This window comes from Phyllostomus hastatus, unplaced genomic scaffold, assembly GCF_019186645.2.
Source record: "Phyllostomus hastatus isolate PE091 unplaced genomic scaffold, TTU_PhHast_1.1 phas_contig_348, whole genome shotgun sequence".
In the NCBI taxonomy this organism is placed as follows: domain Eukaryota; kingdom Metazoa; phylum Chordata; class Mammalia; order Chiroptera; family Phyllostomidae; genus Phyllostomus; species Phyllostomus hastatus.
The window spans coordinates 9,903,640-9,918,580 of NW_025333860.1; the positions used below are offsets into that span (position 1 = coordinate 9,903,640).

General features: G+C 39.9%; 1 protein-coding gene across 1 annotated transcript in view; it reads left to right on the forward strand.

Annotated features, from left to right (window-relative positions):
- The window catches only part of NPAS3 (neuronal PAS domain protein 3), an 851,962-nt gene that overhangs the window by 600,412 nt on the left and 236,609 nt on the right, over positions 1-14,941 (forward strand). The window contains exon 4 of the mRNA XM_045841074.1: positions 11,731-11,820. Within this exon, the coding sequence (XP_045697030.1) occupies positions 11,731-11,820 (90 nt within the window). The remainder of the gene's footprint in view (positions 1-11,730; positions 11,821-14,941) is intronic.

Sequence of the window (14,941 nt, forward strand, 5' to 3'; positions counted from 1 at the left end):
TACACATCCTGTAAACTAAATAGAATTTTAATAAGTCAATAGTCATTAAAAGGGGCACTGTTATTTATCAAATACATTGAATGATGGAATATTTGCCATTTTCAAGTTATTTTGTTCTAATATATCTTCAACTATTCAAGCCACAGAGCAGGTAAATGGATCGTTGTACATGTTAGAGTTAGCCTGAGACCACTGGTTCCAGGTTTCCAGTAAGTGATTTATCAGTGTGGCCAACTGCAAATTTCTTCTAGAATTACTGTGAATTGGCACATCTGTGCACCTGAATAGATCATACACCAACAGATTATTGTTACAGGGATTCCCTTGCAGGATCTATAATGTTGCCTATTAACAGCTTCAGTAAGCCACACGACCCTAAATTACTGAACACATTTTATCTGGTGATTCCTCAGGTGTGATAGGTGATCCAGCTTGTAAAGCCAAAGTAGGTATGTGGCATTCTGAGGCAACCTGTGCTGCATAACACAAGACAAAATGCACAGTAAGTTGGACCTGCCTCACGGGCTAACACCATGTGCTGCCCAGCAAAGAGCAAAGACTGTCAAGGTCTTCCGTTCTTTGGCAGGTATCTGGATGTTAGTTCCCAGCCTCTGACTTCACTAAAGCATCCAGGAAAGGGAACCATCTGCACGACAATAGTGTGGTACTCCAGGGCCAGAGGGAAAGGAAAGATTATGTCTGGGGAAAAATTTTTGACAGTTCCTTCTGTCCTGGGAACTTTATATGTGGCATTGTTAGCTCCATGAAGTGATCTGTCCCTGCTTGGTAAGTATAAAAGCTTACATGAACTTCTTTAGAAAATGTGCACCTACAACCAAGAATCCAGGTATCTCAAAATTTATACACAGATCTGTTCCTAAAATCTTGACCATTTCCTGACAGTTGTGTGTTCAATCTAATTTGCCCTTTGATGTCCACCATGCATCATTCAAGTGAAAAATTTGACCTCAAGAAAAAACAACTATATCATCAGAATTCTTTAAACAAATTTGAGGGAATTTTAAATTGTTTAAACTTGAGGAAAAAGTAACTAATGATTATTCAACTTAGCCAAGTAGTTTAAACAGAAAATACTTAAGTGTATCATTTTTGCTGCCTCATATGGTGGGTCAGCACAGAGATGGTAAGCCCAGCAGTTTCTGCAGTTTAGATACAGTCTCTGCCTTCTTTAAATCACCTCATCCGATTTTACATTCAAGGTAGTCACTTTAGACTTTATCTTTGCGTTTCTGTCATACTTCTCCTTAGACGACTTTAGTTCCATGATTCCTATTAAATCTCACTAAGAGTTTGGTTAAAGCATCTTTTGATCCAGGAAATTCGAATAAAATAGCCAGGTGCTCTTCAGTAATGGCAGTGAGTTCTCTCCCAGTCAGGCTAGTCACTGAAGTAGATCAGAAGGAGGAAGGAAACTCCAATCTCATTTTTCATATTAAAAAAAATTCACTTTACTAAGTCAATAAAAAATACCAGAATTCAATTTTCTTCTTTACTAATGTCTTTATCCCACAAAATTACCCACACCTCATACCCAGCCCAGTCTTTTCATTCTGTTGCCGAGTTGGACCACAGCAGAAGCCAGGATACACAGCCAAGTACAACTGCTTTCATTGCATAAATTTAGACTATCATTTAATGTACACCTAGCAAATTTGATCCAAGCAAATTTCATATGCTGAAGTACTCTACTTTGAAGGATACCATCTAGAAATTATGTGAAGGAGATTTCTTATGACATGTGCTGTTGTGCAAGTATGTTATCAAACAATAAAAATCCATGTCTCTTCGGGTTCATGTGTGTCAAAGAGGCCTGTGAGGATGAAAGCAGAAGCATTTCCTTAGAGTCCTTAATACGATGAGAACTTGGTGGATGAGCAATGCATGCTGGTCCTTCTCACCAACACTCAGTGGCCAACTGTGAAATGAAAGTAAAGGTCCAGCAAAGCATCGGGGAGCCATAGCAAGTGGTAGCCCAAGTTGTTTATCCCAAGATCATTCAGGATCAGTTTCCCAATTCCATCTGAATAATTGATTGCTACGTAAATGTGTGGCTGTGCTCTGTATGGAGCTAAGGCAATGAATCAATGTAGTCTCTAAGCATTTGAAATGCACAGAAAACCAACATAAAAATTTCAATGTTGTAAATGTATACCCAAAAGAGGTACAATTACTTGAAAAAACTTTTGAAACAATCCTCAGCATTGTCGATATCTGGAAGTAAATTCCATTCTCTATTATCAGTCCATCATATTTACAGCTTTAAGCAAAAAGTAATTATTAATTATCTAAGTGATGTATAAAATAAGGAGCAAAGAATCAATTTTCAATGGTATTCTGAAATTATCTTTGAAGGTGTTCATGGCCCAAGCATTTTCCCCAACCAGAATTTCTAAAGTACCAAAATATTATAGTCAGCTTGGGCTACCATTAACAAAATACCATTTACTGGGTGGCTTAAACAGCAGAAATGTATTTGTTCATAATTCTGGAGCCTTGAAATCCAAGATCAAGGTGTCAGTATGGCAGGATTCTGGTGGGACCCTGTTCCTGGCTTGCTGACAGATGACTTCATGCTGCGTGCTCTCATGGCCTTTCTGGGGGCATGCTCTCTCTTTCTCTTCTCATAAGGCCACCACTCCTATCAGATTAGGACTCCACCCATCTGACCTCATTTAACCTTAATTACTTCCCAAAAGCCTGGTCCCCAAATACAGTCAGTCACATTAGAGGTTAGGGCTTCAGCACAAGAATTTTGGGGAAACATAATTCAGTCCATGGCCACTGTATTTGTGACAGTCCTTTCAGTATAAATGTTTTCAATACCTTTTCCCTAGAGATACCAGTGAAACTCATATGAATATACCAGATTAATATCTGAAGTCTCTAAATGGCCTTTTAATATGCTAAATTCATTACAAGATCCTTTAATCATCATTACTACCCCTGACACTAATTCCCTACCTAAAGGCATACATGTAAAAAGCTTTTATTATTTTCTCTTAAAGAGGCTATTTTTAAAGTTACCACCTGCCCAGTAAACAGTCAAGTTCAAGTCATAATCAGCCATAGCAGAAACAGGAATACAGTTCTACCTTGCACCCTCAAGAATGACCTGTCAAATAAACATGACTGCAAATGTCTGTGAAGCCAATCTTATTTTCACATTGACCTCTATATAAAATAGTGTCTATAATACCAGAGAGGGAAAGACAAAATCCCAGTCTAAATGAAGAGCTTTGGGATAGGAAGTGGGCTCAGTGCACTGGCCAGCCGTGGCCTGCGAGAGGCTGTGCTCCAGTCTGATCCTCACAGTTGCCTGTTGGGAGGTGAGGTTCTCCTAGTGACTTTGTCATAACTGTGGGTCTTCTTGGCTTCCAGGCTTTGGCACCTTCCTCCAAGACATGAGAATTTCCCTGAGGTACACCTATCTCTTGACTGTATACTTTTACCAATTCCAAAAAAATAAATGTGAGGTGATGGATATGATAATTAACAGAAAGGAAGAATCCTTTCACAATATACACATACACATATACATATATATATAAACATGCACATATACATGTACATGCAGCACACCATCACAATACACACTTTAAATATCTTTGTCAATTATGCATTGATGCGGACCCCAGCTTATGGGGTCCAAGACATTGTGGATGGGGGAGAGACATTCACACGGACTACTGAGTCCTGTGGAGGAAAAGGGCGAGCAGCTTCGCTCTCTAGAGGAGCAAAAAGCCACGACCTCTGCCATGGCAGGCCTTTATTTCTTTTCTCGGCACATTACATGATGGTCCTCATTTACTATGCCCCATCCAGTTCACTTTAGGTGGTTACCTTTTACAGAAAACAAAGGAGCCAATGCCACTAATCACATCACAGAAGAGGGATATTTGCAAAATGAAAAAGGCAAAAGTAGTTGAACAGTTACGCTAGTCCTTGGAAGGGTTAATATGGTTGTTAGGAAGTTACAGTAAGCACTTGCTGTCTCAATTCAGGGTAAGGGAGTTTTAGCAAAAAGCAAGACTCAAAGCAGCCTAAGCACATTGCAGGCCTGATTCCCCACAGGAGAACCTATCCGTGGGCATGGGTCCTGTGCATCTCCAAGTGGGAGCTGGGTCCACACCACGCAGAACGGTCTCCTACAATGCATCAGTGAAATTTTAAAAAATGTACAAATTTCATCTATGTATGATGTTCCAACCCAAAGAAAGCATACTTGAGGTGCAAAGCTCTGTGATATCAGACAGCGGTCCCTGGCAAGTACTGAGGGGATTCTAAGCTGAAAATTGCCTTGGCCCTGCAGATTTTTGTTTTATGGCGTTAATTTCCAGCTTGATTCATTTTCGTAGTCTCAGATCCCATAGAAGAATCTTCTATAAGAAAGCAGCTCGTGAGTCAGGTCCTCTTTCAGCTTGTGAAACCTCAGCTGGCAGAGGCGTGGTGCACAGTAAGAACTCAGCAGGTGTTTTCTGAGTGCATCGCACCTAAACAGTAGGAGCACGAGAATCATTTATGTGGGAGGAAATGCTGGAGGAAGCACAGATTTCGAGCAGCTAGGATGGGCTTCGAAACAACTGAAGGGCCCAGCAGGTAGTGCCAGCAGCAGGTGGAAAGGAGGACCCTTCTTTCTTCAATCTGCCACACACTGATGTGTGACACTGGACAGTGCACTTAATTCCTCTGGCCTCAGTTTCCTTATGTGTAAAGTAGGATTTAATATATCTGTCTCACATTTGGTCTGAGTAATTTGCCTAACAAATGTTAGTTTCCTTCTCCCTGCTCTATGAGGAACCTTTGAGTGAAGTGAATATTGCTTAAGACATCCTATACTATAATATGATGGCATATGTGTATTATAATATATGATATATAATAGTACATTTGATCTATATTGTACATATTGCATGTGGTGTAATATGACCATCCCTATTTTCCAGTATTCTGTGATCTACAGGATGTCTAAGAAACAATTATTATCTCTTCTTTTCTTTGTGTTGTTTTGTATAATGCAGACAACTTGAAAGACACCTGGAACCCTGGTGTCTTTGCATGTGACCAAGCTCCATGTGTAGCCACAGCAAAGCAGTGACATTTTTAAGCCTTCCAGGACCAATACAATGTACTGTCTGGATGACTCCTGCTGGCCTGGGAATTCCTTCTTTAACTTGAAAGAAAACCCTGAATTCAAAGGGAAAGATTCACAATAAGGAATTAACTCCTGGGTTCTGAAGAGCCTGTGTTTCAGTAAATTATACCACATGAACCAAAAGCAGATATTTTAATGTTCCAATGAATATTTGTGCCTTAGAATAACTAGTGTGAATGCTTTCCCTGAAGCAAAAGGAGCTTGTGAGCAGTAGCGCATGGTCATTTACGCCTCAGGTGGGGTCCCAATCCCCCAGGACAAGCCACAGACCCTGGGGGGTCCTGCAGGTGACCCCCTAGGGGCTCAGAGACACAGACCCATGTACTCCGCCAGTGCCATATCCCTCTTTGTACCACAGCCTGGTGTCCATTTGGTTAGATGTTCAAATCAAGAAATCTACATCCCTCAAGGCTGGATGTAAGGCTTGAACTAGCAGCCCAGAGAAAAAAAAGGTCAGCACTTTGATACACAGCTCCCACAAAATGGAATTTTAATGAGCAGGAGCAAAACCTGATCTCCTTGCTCAGAAAGCAGATGTCTTCAGTCTTTTCATGTTTTAACATTTCGCTAACCCAACATCTCCCCTTTTATTCCGGTTCCTCTTGCCTAAGAGCTGAAGAGAGGCTGTCTCTATCTCTCTGCACTGTTTTGTCACCTAAGAGGTTTGGATTATATGTTTTAGGAAACTCTTAGCAAAGGTAATTTGAGGCATCAAAGTGTGCTGTTCTGGAATTCTCTGTTAGTGGGAAAATAGTCAGATTTTGCCTGACTAACCTAATTTGGTGTTGGGGTTAGGAAACATGTGGCTCTTGGTACCTAAGACTTGTGCAGTCCTTCGTGTTACTGACTCACTGGGATGGGCTGAGGGGGCAGGTAGGAGAAGAGGCACAGGACACAGAAAGTTCTGGGAGAGTCCTAAGAGTTAAATAAGAGTGCGAACCTTTGATGTATGTTTTTATCCACTCTGAGAAAATTTAGTCAACTTAGATTCCTGTTTCTAAAAATAAGGTTTTTGTTTCTGCACAATGCCTGATTGTTAAAACTCAGATTACAAAGACAAAATTTGGGAAACTTTTCTTCCCCATAAACGGATACATGTGGGCACTTCTGGGCACTGTCCCAGGCTCTCCTTGAAGTAGCTGGGAGTCCACATGTGTGCCTGAGCACTGCAGCATCACCTCCTGAGTGCAATCAGAGGGCGGTATGGCATTTTAACGAGCTCTATCAAAGTGTTATTGTATCCAGAGGCCGAAAAATTTGAGAAACATTTTTTTTTCTTTCTAAGTGTTTTATCTGCTGCCAAAACACAATAGAAAGATAGGTATTAGAGCCCAGTCCTCCGTCTCCAGGCCCAGCTTCTCTTGTGCTTGGCTTATTCACTCAGCCTCTTTTCATGATGATGGAGTGTGGCTCAAGAGTAGCCTCGTTTATTGCTGGTGCTCACCCATTGCTCAGGTAGCAGAAATGGTTTTCTCATAGAGCCTCCCCTTACTAGCAGCAAATCCATTTTAGCAGTTATAAAATAGTCGCATCTAATGGCCAGCGTGCCTTGTGCTCAAATTCATGTTCTGCTCTTGTCCTAACAGAATTATGTCCCAACAATGAAAAACCCTGGGTTTGAGGGAAAATTGAGTGTGTCAGAAACTGTCCTCTATCATTGTATTTTCTCTATAATCTAAGACTGAATTAGAAGAGCATCACAGATGCACGGTGCATTGGACATGGAGCACATGTATGCATTTAAATCACGTATATCTTACTTTTTTACTGATGTAATTGTGAAATATGTTCTTTTTGCATTCATAATTAGGGGGTGGAACAGATGGTGAAGGCTTAGTTTAAAATAATCTGTCATTAAAATAACCTAGCCTACTGGTAATTCTTCACTCTAACTGGAGTTAGGTCATAGGAAAAGAGTTTGGGGTGAATTTTTTTCTCTTCTGCTTTGGAAATAGAGAAGAAAGAACTGCTAATTTCAGAGCAGTGATGTACATGCGAGTTGTGTCTATAAGGGCACCACAGTAAGATTTCACTCTGGCATTTGGCTGCAGCAGAATATGCAGGAAAAAAAGAAAGCAGAGACAAACTACTTTGACAAATATAAATCCATTTAGCGCAATGCATTAAACATTAGCATACCTTCAATTATGAATCTATAGTTAGTTTCATACCCTGCAAGGAAATAACATCATCATTTGACAAATACTGTTAGAGGCTCTCAGCTTTAGGGGTTAAGGAAACTCTGCCTTACCCTTTATATGTTGCACTTATGTCAAGGGATGCAAATTGTAATCACAGGCACTATTATTCAGAGATGTTGTAGCTCCTGACTTTTGTTTCCAAGCCTCACTCCTGCATGTGTACCTCATGGACTCACTGAGATGTGACAAAGGAAATCCCCTCTCAGCCCCATTGTGATGGCTTAGAACTCGTGTTAGTAAGTAATAAGACAACTGTCTTGATAAATCAGCTACTTGCATGCCTTTAAAATGTCTGTTTTACTGTTTTCTCTAAGATTTTGTTCTCCATCTGCTTTGTGGAAAGCAGATAGATTTCAGCATGGCTTTATAATAAATCTTCTCAAGGAGGGACCAGCATTAACATTTGTGTAGGTTCTTTTTCATCTTAATCCAACCTTAGTTAATAATCAGAAAATTCTACATACTGAGTAAGAAGATGTAATTAACCCTTTGACCCTAGAATCTTAATTGGCGCCTGTTGAAAATAGTGGGCAGTTAAAAAAAAAATTAAAAACTCGCCTGCAGTGATTGAAACAGCTCAGTATAGAGCAGCTTTCTTGATTCAAGTTTTTAAAAAATGCACAGAACTTTCAGATCAATCACATTTGGTTCCCAAGACTAACTGATTGAATGTTTCTCTCCTCCTTCCATCTTTTACAATTCAGATACCCACATCAAACCAATACGATGCTACTCTTAAAACTTTTCTGAGTAGCAAAATACAGCTAACTCTAGACAGGGATGCCCCTGAATCAGAAAGTAATGGTGATGTAAAGAGCAACCTTGCCAATCCACTCTGCACCGGGTTTTGTATCCCGTTCTTTATTTGCAAGGTAGTGTAACTTGAGTTATGGGCATTCATTTCCACTGTAGGTATAATTGACCAAAATGACAGATAAGCCTAAAGTGAAAATGTAGCTAACCAGTTTTGTTTATCTCAGATAACAACTAATCTGACTAGTTGTTTTTTCCCCCACCAAATTAGCTGTTCTTTTTAATTGAATTGACTGGTTGCTTTGTATCATGTAGACAGAGACTCATTTTAATCTCACCAGGAAATTGGAACATGTGTTGAAGCCTCTGTTTCTGCCAGGGAGAACTGGCCAGTCCTTAGATTGCCACCGCTTCATAGTGTCAGGTGTTTAGCCTCCAGATACCCCTGTCCCCTGCTGTGGTGTCCAGACCTCCTCTAGCATTTTAGTAAATACATCGGATATGAACCTAACATTAAGAATTCATAATACCTTTAGGTGAGAAAGCAAAGAATGTATATTGGTGGCAAATAAATAGCACTCAGTGTTCTGGAAGACCATAAAAGAATCCAGTCTAACACTAATCTTCCAAATGTCAGAAGATATTCCAGACTATGTTAGACATCTGTGGCATCAGAATCCACAAATAATCTCATAGCTCCAGAAACAGACCTCTTGGAGAAAATAATTGTCATCCCTCTTAGTAATTCTAGCATGTGTGATATAAAGAAAAGAGCACTGCGTTTGGAGGTAGAAAGGGACTCACTAAGCCTTGGTTGAGCAGTTGTTAGGTGCTGGCTAAAGGTGAATAAGACATTGCCCCACTGTTCACAAATTCAGTCTCCTTAGGAGTTGAATAAAGCAACCAGGGCCATAGAGTGTCATAAATGCTTAAACAGTACAAATGGAGTGGATTTAATCCTGGCTCTGCCACTAGTTAGCTGTATGATCTTGTCCAGCCACTTAGCATCTCTGTTCCTCAGTTCTCCCATCTGTGAAATGAGGACTTGGAATACAGATGATCTCTAGGTCTTCTCTCAATCAGCCTTTCCATTTTCACTTGTTCCCATAGATGTTCTCTTGGCATCGCTCTCTGTGTGTCCTTCTAATCTGACAGTGGTGTTTTAAGATTTGAGAAGATGGCTTGCGTGCTCTCAGTGCTTGCAGGCCAGGCTGTGGCTATCAGGTTGAATGAAAAAACTAACCAGGCTCTTGTCTCCATGAGGAAGCTCAAAAGGGGGAGAGTCATAATCCTCATGAGTCACCCTCAGGAGACATCTAATTTGAGGTGAGGACATGTTGAATGAGATCCTTTCCAAACTTCTGCAAAAGCAACTTCTCTCCCTTTCACACTGGTTTAAATAAAGTTCCACTGTGCCATACTCTGAGCCTGAAAGATTGGATCTCACCTGGGGTTGGTGGGGAGAGCTGGCAGTTTTGTCAAAACTAAGGAGCCCAGCTGTTCTCTTTGGTAGTCTTTTGCTCCCTGTCCCAGTGCTGGTTCCGGGGGCGGGGCGTTATAGGGCAGAGGTGGCCAGGCGACCTCTTGTGGGAGTGATTTATGAGCACTCTTGTCATCCCATTTCCCCTCTACTACCAATGAGAGGATTCTGTCATTTGAACAAATCATTCAAAAACAAGTGATTAATTTTAAGAAGTAATAGGCTGCCTCTTAATGTAAATAGTTGAACTTTGGAAATGCTAAACAATTTATTTTTTCATTAATATACACATACCAATTAGAGAGTCTTTATTTTTAGTGGAAGACAAGCATAGTTATTGAGCCTGTCAGTTTTCTCGTCCCAACTCTACCACTCACTAGGGACAGGCATGTTGCCTAACTTTGCTAAGCCTTAATTTCCTAGTATGCAAAATGCAGATAATAATATAATTACCTCAAATGGTACTTGTGAAAATTAAAAGAAACAATACATGTAAACTGCTAAGCACATATTACTTAATGAATATGAAGCTATTATTATTGTACTGTCTTAGCCAAATGCTTATCATGTAATTTGCTTTCATGTGGAACAATGCAATGTGACTTTTGAATTGTTTTTAGGACCCACTATATAAGAGAAGGAGGTTGGGTGATACCCAGTTCCTGACCAGTAGGGCTATAAAAAAAAGACCAGGAAGCATGTAATTTGAATTTCATATGTACATATAAATATACAGACACATGTGTTCCAGTATGCATAGATACATATATACATACATACTGGTACATATGTAGCTCTCCCCTTAAGAGTTCGATATTTTAGGAGACTAAAATTGTTGCTGAGACTTGAGGCAATATATTTTTCTAATTAAACTTTACATGCTTCCTCCACATTTTAATATTTAAGAATTATGTCATTAATATAGTGTTGCCAGTTATCTTGTTCCCACTGTGGGTTTCCTATACTTCCAAATCCACAGCCTCTGTAAATACCACTCATCTTTAAAACTACTTTTCCCATACAACCAGCATTTGTACAATCTGCCTGGTTAAAAATAAATAAATGAACAAAACAAAAAACATGAAGATGATGGAACACACAAGGTGCACCTGGATCACAGGAATTGGAAATAAATGTATTCTCAGCGTGAGTGGCGTGCTGCAGTTGGAGTTCACAATGTTTTATACCCTTTATCACAATGAAACTGCAACCCTCCATTTCGAAAGTGAACTAAGGTTTCAAGAGTTATAGGTGATGTGTAACATCCTTCTTTTTTTTCTTCTTTTGTTTCCATTTCAGGAATCTTAATAGAAAGTAGAACTATCACAATAAAACTTTAACACAGAGTTTTGCAAAAAAGGATCACAGTTTGTATGGTCTCAGCCTATATAAACGTTCACCCACAATGTACTGACTTTTCCTATTTGTTCTAACACTTTAGACCAGGGTGTCACACTCATCTTCACTGGGGGCCACATCAGCCTCACAGTTGCCTTCCCAGGGGCTAATGTAGTTTTAACTCCTTAACAGTTAAGGAGTAGTTACATTTATACAGTCCTGAAATTATTTCAACCCTTTGAAGGCAACTGCGAGGCTGACGTGGCCCCCAGTGAAGATGAGTGTGACAGCCCTGCGTTAGGCACTCGGAGTGGGGAGGGCATAATCCTTTATTAATTAACAAATGACTGATGTCGGTAGTAGCTCCAGTGGTGATTTTACTTGCTCTTCCTATGGGAGCATTTTTTTCCTCTTATTTCATTACAATTTTTATTCCTGTTCAGCTATTAAATGGAGAGTCTTGCTGATTTAATCTCAGTGACTACTGAATCCCCCAAAATAAAGGCAGTATCTCATAAAATCAGCATGACCTGATTTTATACATGAGTGTAATGTGTCTTGATCAGAATGACAGGGACTTAAGAAAGTTGTTGAAATAAAGGAAAGCTTATAATCTTAATCCAGACCTTTAATTTATTCATGCAATGCTAAAAGATCTTATGAGTTTTGTTAAACACATAGGAAAAAATGCTCTTTAACATGGTATGTGTTATTTTGTATCAGATCCCTTACTAACCAAATCTCCATTGTATATGTTTATTAATATATTTATTTTTTTTCTACAGTCCCTGGATGGCTTTGTATTTGCACTAAATCAAGAAGGAAAATTTTTGTACATTTCCGAAACAGTCTCCATCTACCTAGGCCTCTCACAAGTAAGTAAAGCTATTTAGATTCTTGGCGGCGATTGTGAAGGCTCCTTGGGCCTCATGCTTTCCCTTCCTTAGTGGATATTCTGTTTAGCACAAATTACCTAAGTTATTCTTCTATGGCCCTACCTGCCTGTTCTCACAGTGTCAAATGGGAAAAGGGTATGTCAGTTTGGAATGTTCGGAATAAACTTGTGCTCAAAAACTTTAGTCCCCTTCCTCACCTGCCCCCCACACCCAAGGATCATTATTAATTTATTGAGAACAAATGAAAGTTTCTTCCCTCAGTTGTTTTGAACTTTAAAACCTCTGTGCCCGGTAGGAGAGGGACACCTGGGTAGTGCTTCCCTTGTGTCCTATTACTGGATGTTTATGGAGAACCCTGCATTATCCTGGGAGCTGACACAATGACAGGGAGTCATTTGGAGTCAAGAAATGCTGAAAGAGACCATTAAAACGTGTTGCAGGGAGGGTTCTGGCAAGGATATGAATCTTTGCAGATGCTTCCTAATGCTGAAAGACAATTTCATAAACTTAGATCACCTTTTATTACTTGCCATTTAATTTCTCACATGTGTCTGTTAGAGGTTAAAAGGAAAGAAAAAGAGGGCAGATGGGGCAAGGAACAAAATCCTAGATGTTAGTTTTCGATATTCCCCTGGAACACAAAATTTTTACTTCCGTTGGATTCCAAGACACAGCCTGTGTCTAAAGAATGCCAAAATACCCTGAAGAAAAGTTTGCAATCCAACTAATTATCCAGATGTTTTCTCCATAAAAATGCTGAACATCTGTATATTTGTGCCCATGCAGGCGATTGGCTGAGCTTGACCCTTTTCATCTGGAGGTTTGGCAGAAGGGAAGTGTAGCCTGGGTGGGAGGGATTTTGTGTGTGTGATGATCTGCCAAGTTGGATAATCTACTTCTCATTCAGTTGCCCCTTGGAGCTAAAGATGGAGATAAGATTTGTCTCCTCTTAAGCCGGATCCACCCCAGACTCGTTGCTTCTGAAAGTTGGCAGAGCTCTAAGGAGGCCTTCAGTGTGGCAGGAACCTTTTGGCTGTTAGTGAGTTTGCTTGGTAATAACTAAATCAAGAAAGACATTGGGAAATAATAAAGAGAGAGTTTTGGCATTTGAGGAAGGTTGGGGGGAGGAGGGAAAACACTGCCAAATTTGATTATTTACTGTTGAGAATTCAAGCAAGGGTCCATTAACTCTTCCTTGAAGAGCATGCAAGCTATTTGCTATGGTGTGTAGATAGTAATTCTATTTTACGTGGACTTCAGCAAACCAAATGATGGAAACTGAGCTGTTGTTAACTCAGTATTAGTATTCTTGCATCTCGTTGAAAGCTCTGGGTTTGTAATTGCCTTTAATAGAATTTGAGCCTTGTCTTAATCTGTTTGGGACCTAGAATTGGGAATCTCCAATTTTGAAATTGGTGCGCCGCCATGATAATGCTGTATAAAACCAGAAACGTTGCTGTTTGTTGTTCTGCGATGCGCATATTCATCTGCTTTATGCAGACTCTCCAACAAAGTTTAATCAGCCAGTGAGGAAGAAGGATGAATAATTAGTTTAAGCAGGTAAATGCTAATTAGGGAACTCCTGAAAAGCATCCATTATATACTAGCTCAAAATACATTTTATAGCCCTGGTTAGTGGTGTAATCCAAATTCTGTCAAGGCAACTGCATTTTCTGTAATTGAGATGTGTATGTTTGCTTTGCATAACAGATGGCTCTGTATGCTTAGACTGATAGCTAGGAAAATAATAATTGCATTATTCTGGCCAAAAGAATATTAGCTCTTGGGTTTTGGCCATTTTAGTCAGTCCTCCTGCCAGCACAGCATATGCACATATATGGATTGGATTTTCAAGGAAATTGATGCATCTGGAATAGTGTGGCCATCTGAAATATCATCTGTTCAAGACGATTTTGGCTTTAACCCCTGCTGGTTGGTCCTTAAAAGCAGTCTATTTCATTGCTTCTCTACTGTAACATTAAGTCATTTTTGTCATGAAATCTGAGTGAGATCATCGAGGTTTCTGCAGAATGGAGTGGGCACGTAGACATGGCCCAGTAGCTGGTGACTCCCAGGCAGCCACTCCCTGCTCATATGTGATGGGTTTTAAAGTGCATATTTTAGTCAGCATCTGGACTTCCTTGGGGCAGACGCTAGCCTGGTGTGCCCATACCCTCTGGGTGGGTGTGTTCAGCGTTGCCAGAAACAACCAAATGTGCCGGTAGAGGCTCTAAGGAATGAAACAGAGGTTGTCCTTTGAGGCTTTATGCAGCTGAAATGATGAAGGGTACTCACCAGAAAGTGAGTTTTTGATATACCAATATCAATTTAGAGTTTAGAACTAAAGTTTAATAATAGTTCTGCGTCAACGTGAAAACAATCTGTTAAGTATGGTATGCTTTTAAATGGCCAAAGAATGAGGGGGGAAAAAGACTATGCCAAAACTTTGGGAGGGGATTTCCAACCCAGTTAACATACTAAGTCCTAATTGGGTAATTAAGGTTCCTGAGACATAACCTTTCCCAAGTTTTCTCAGTGCCCTCTGCAGTTGTGGGAATGTGGCATGCTCATGGTGACATACAGTGTTAAATATACTCAAAGTAATTGAGTAAATACTTATTCTTTTATGCATGCACCCTTAATTAAATGCAAACCAAATGCTCTACTTCTGTCCTACAACTTTGCTTCAATGGTTATGCCATAAAATTTTAGACAGTGATAAGGAATCTATAAAGTTAAAGTTCCTCCTTTCCTTTTTAAACAGTTTTGTGAAATAAAGACAACATGGAACTGTATCATCAAAGACTTACAGAGTGAAATTACTGAGGAATACTGTGAGCACAGGAGTGTGCTAGAGCGCAGCTCTGTCTGCGTGTGTAACTCTCAAGGCATTCCTTTCCTTCTTCAGTTTTATTTTCCTTCAACATGTACATAAATATGGTGGCTTTAAAACGGCTTATGTTCAAGAAAGAATTAGTATTCTCTTTGGCTCATGAGAAAACTGAATAGAGAAAGTTCTACTGAGTTCTGTTGTGTGGCATGAACATAGAGACAGCCAGAGAGGATTTTCCTTCTGCACTCCACCGAGTGTAGCCACTCC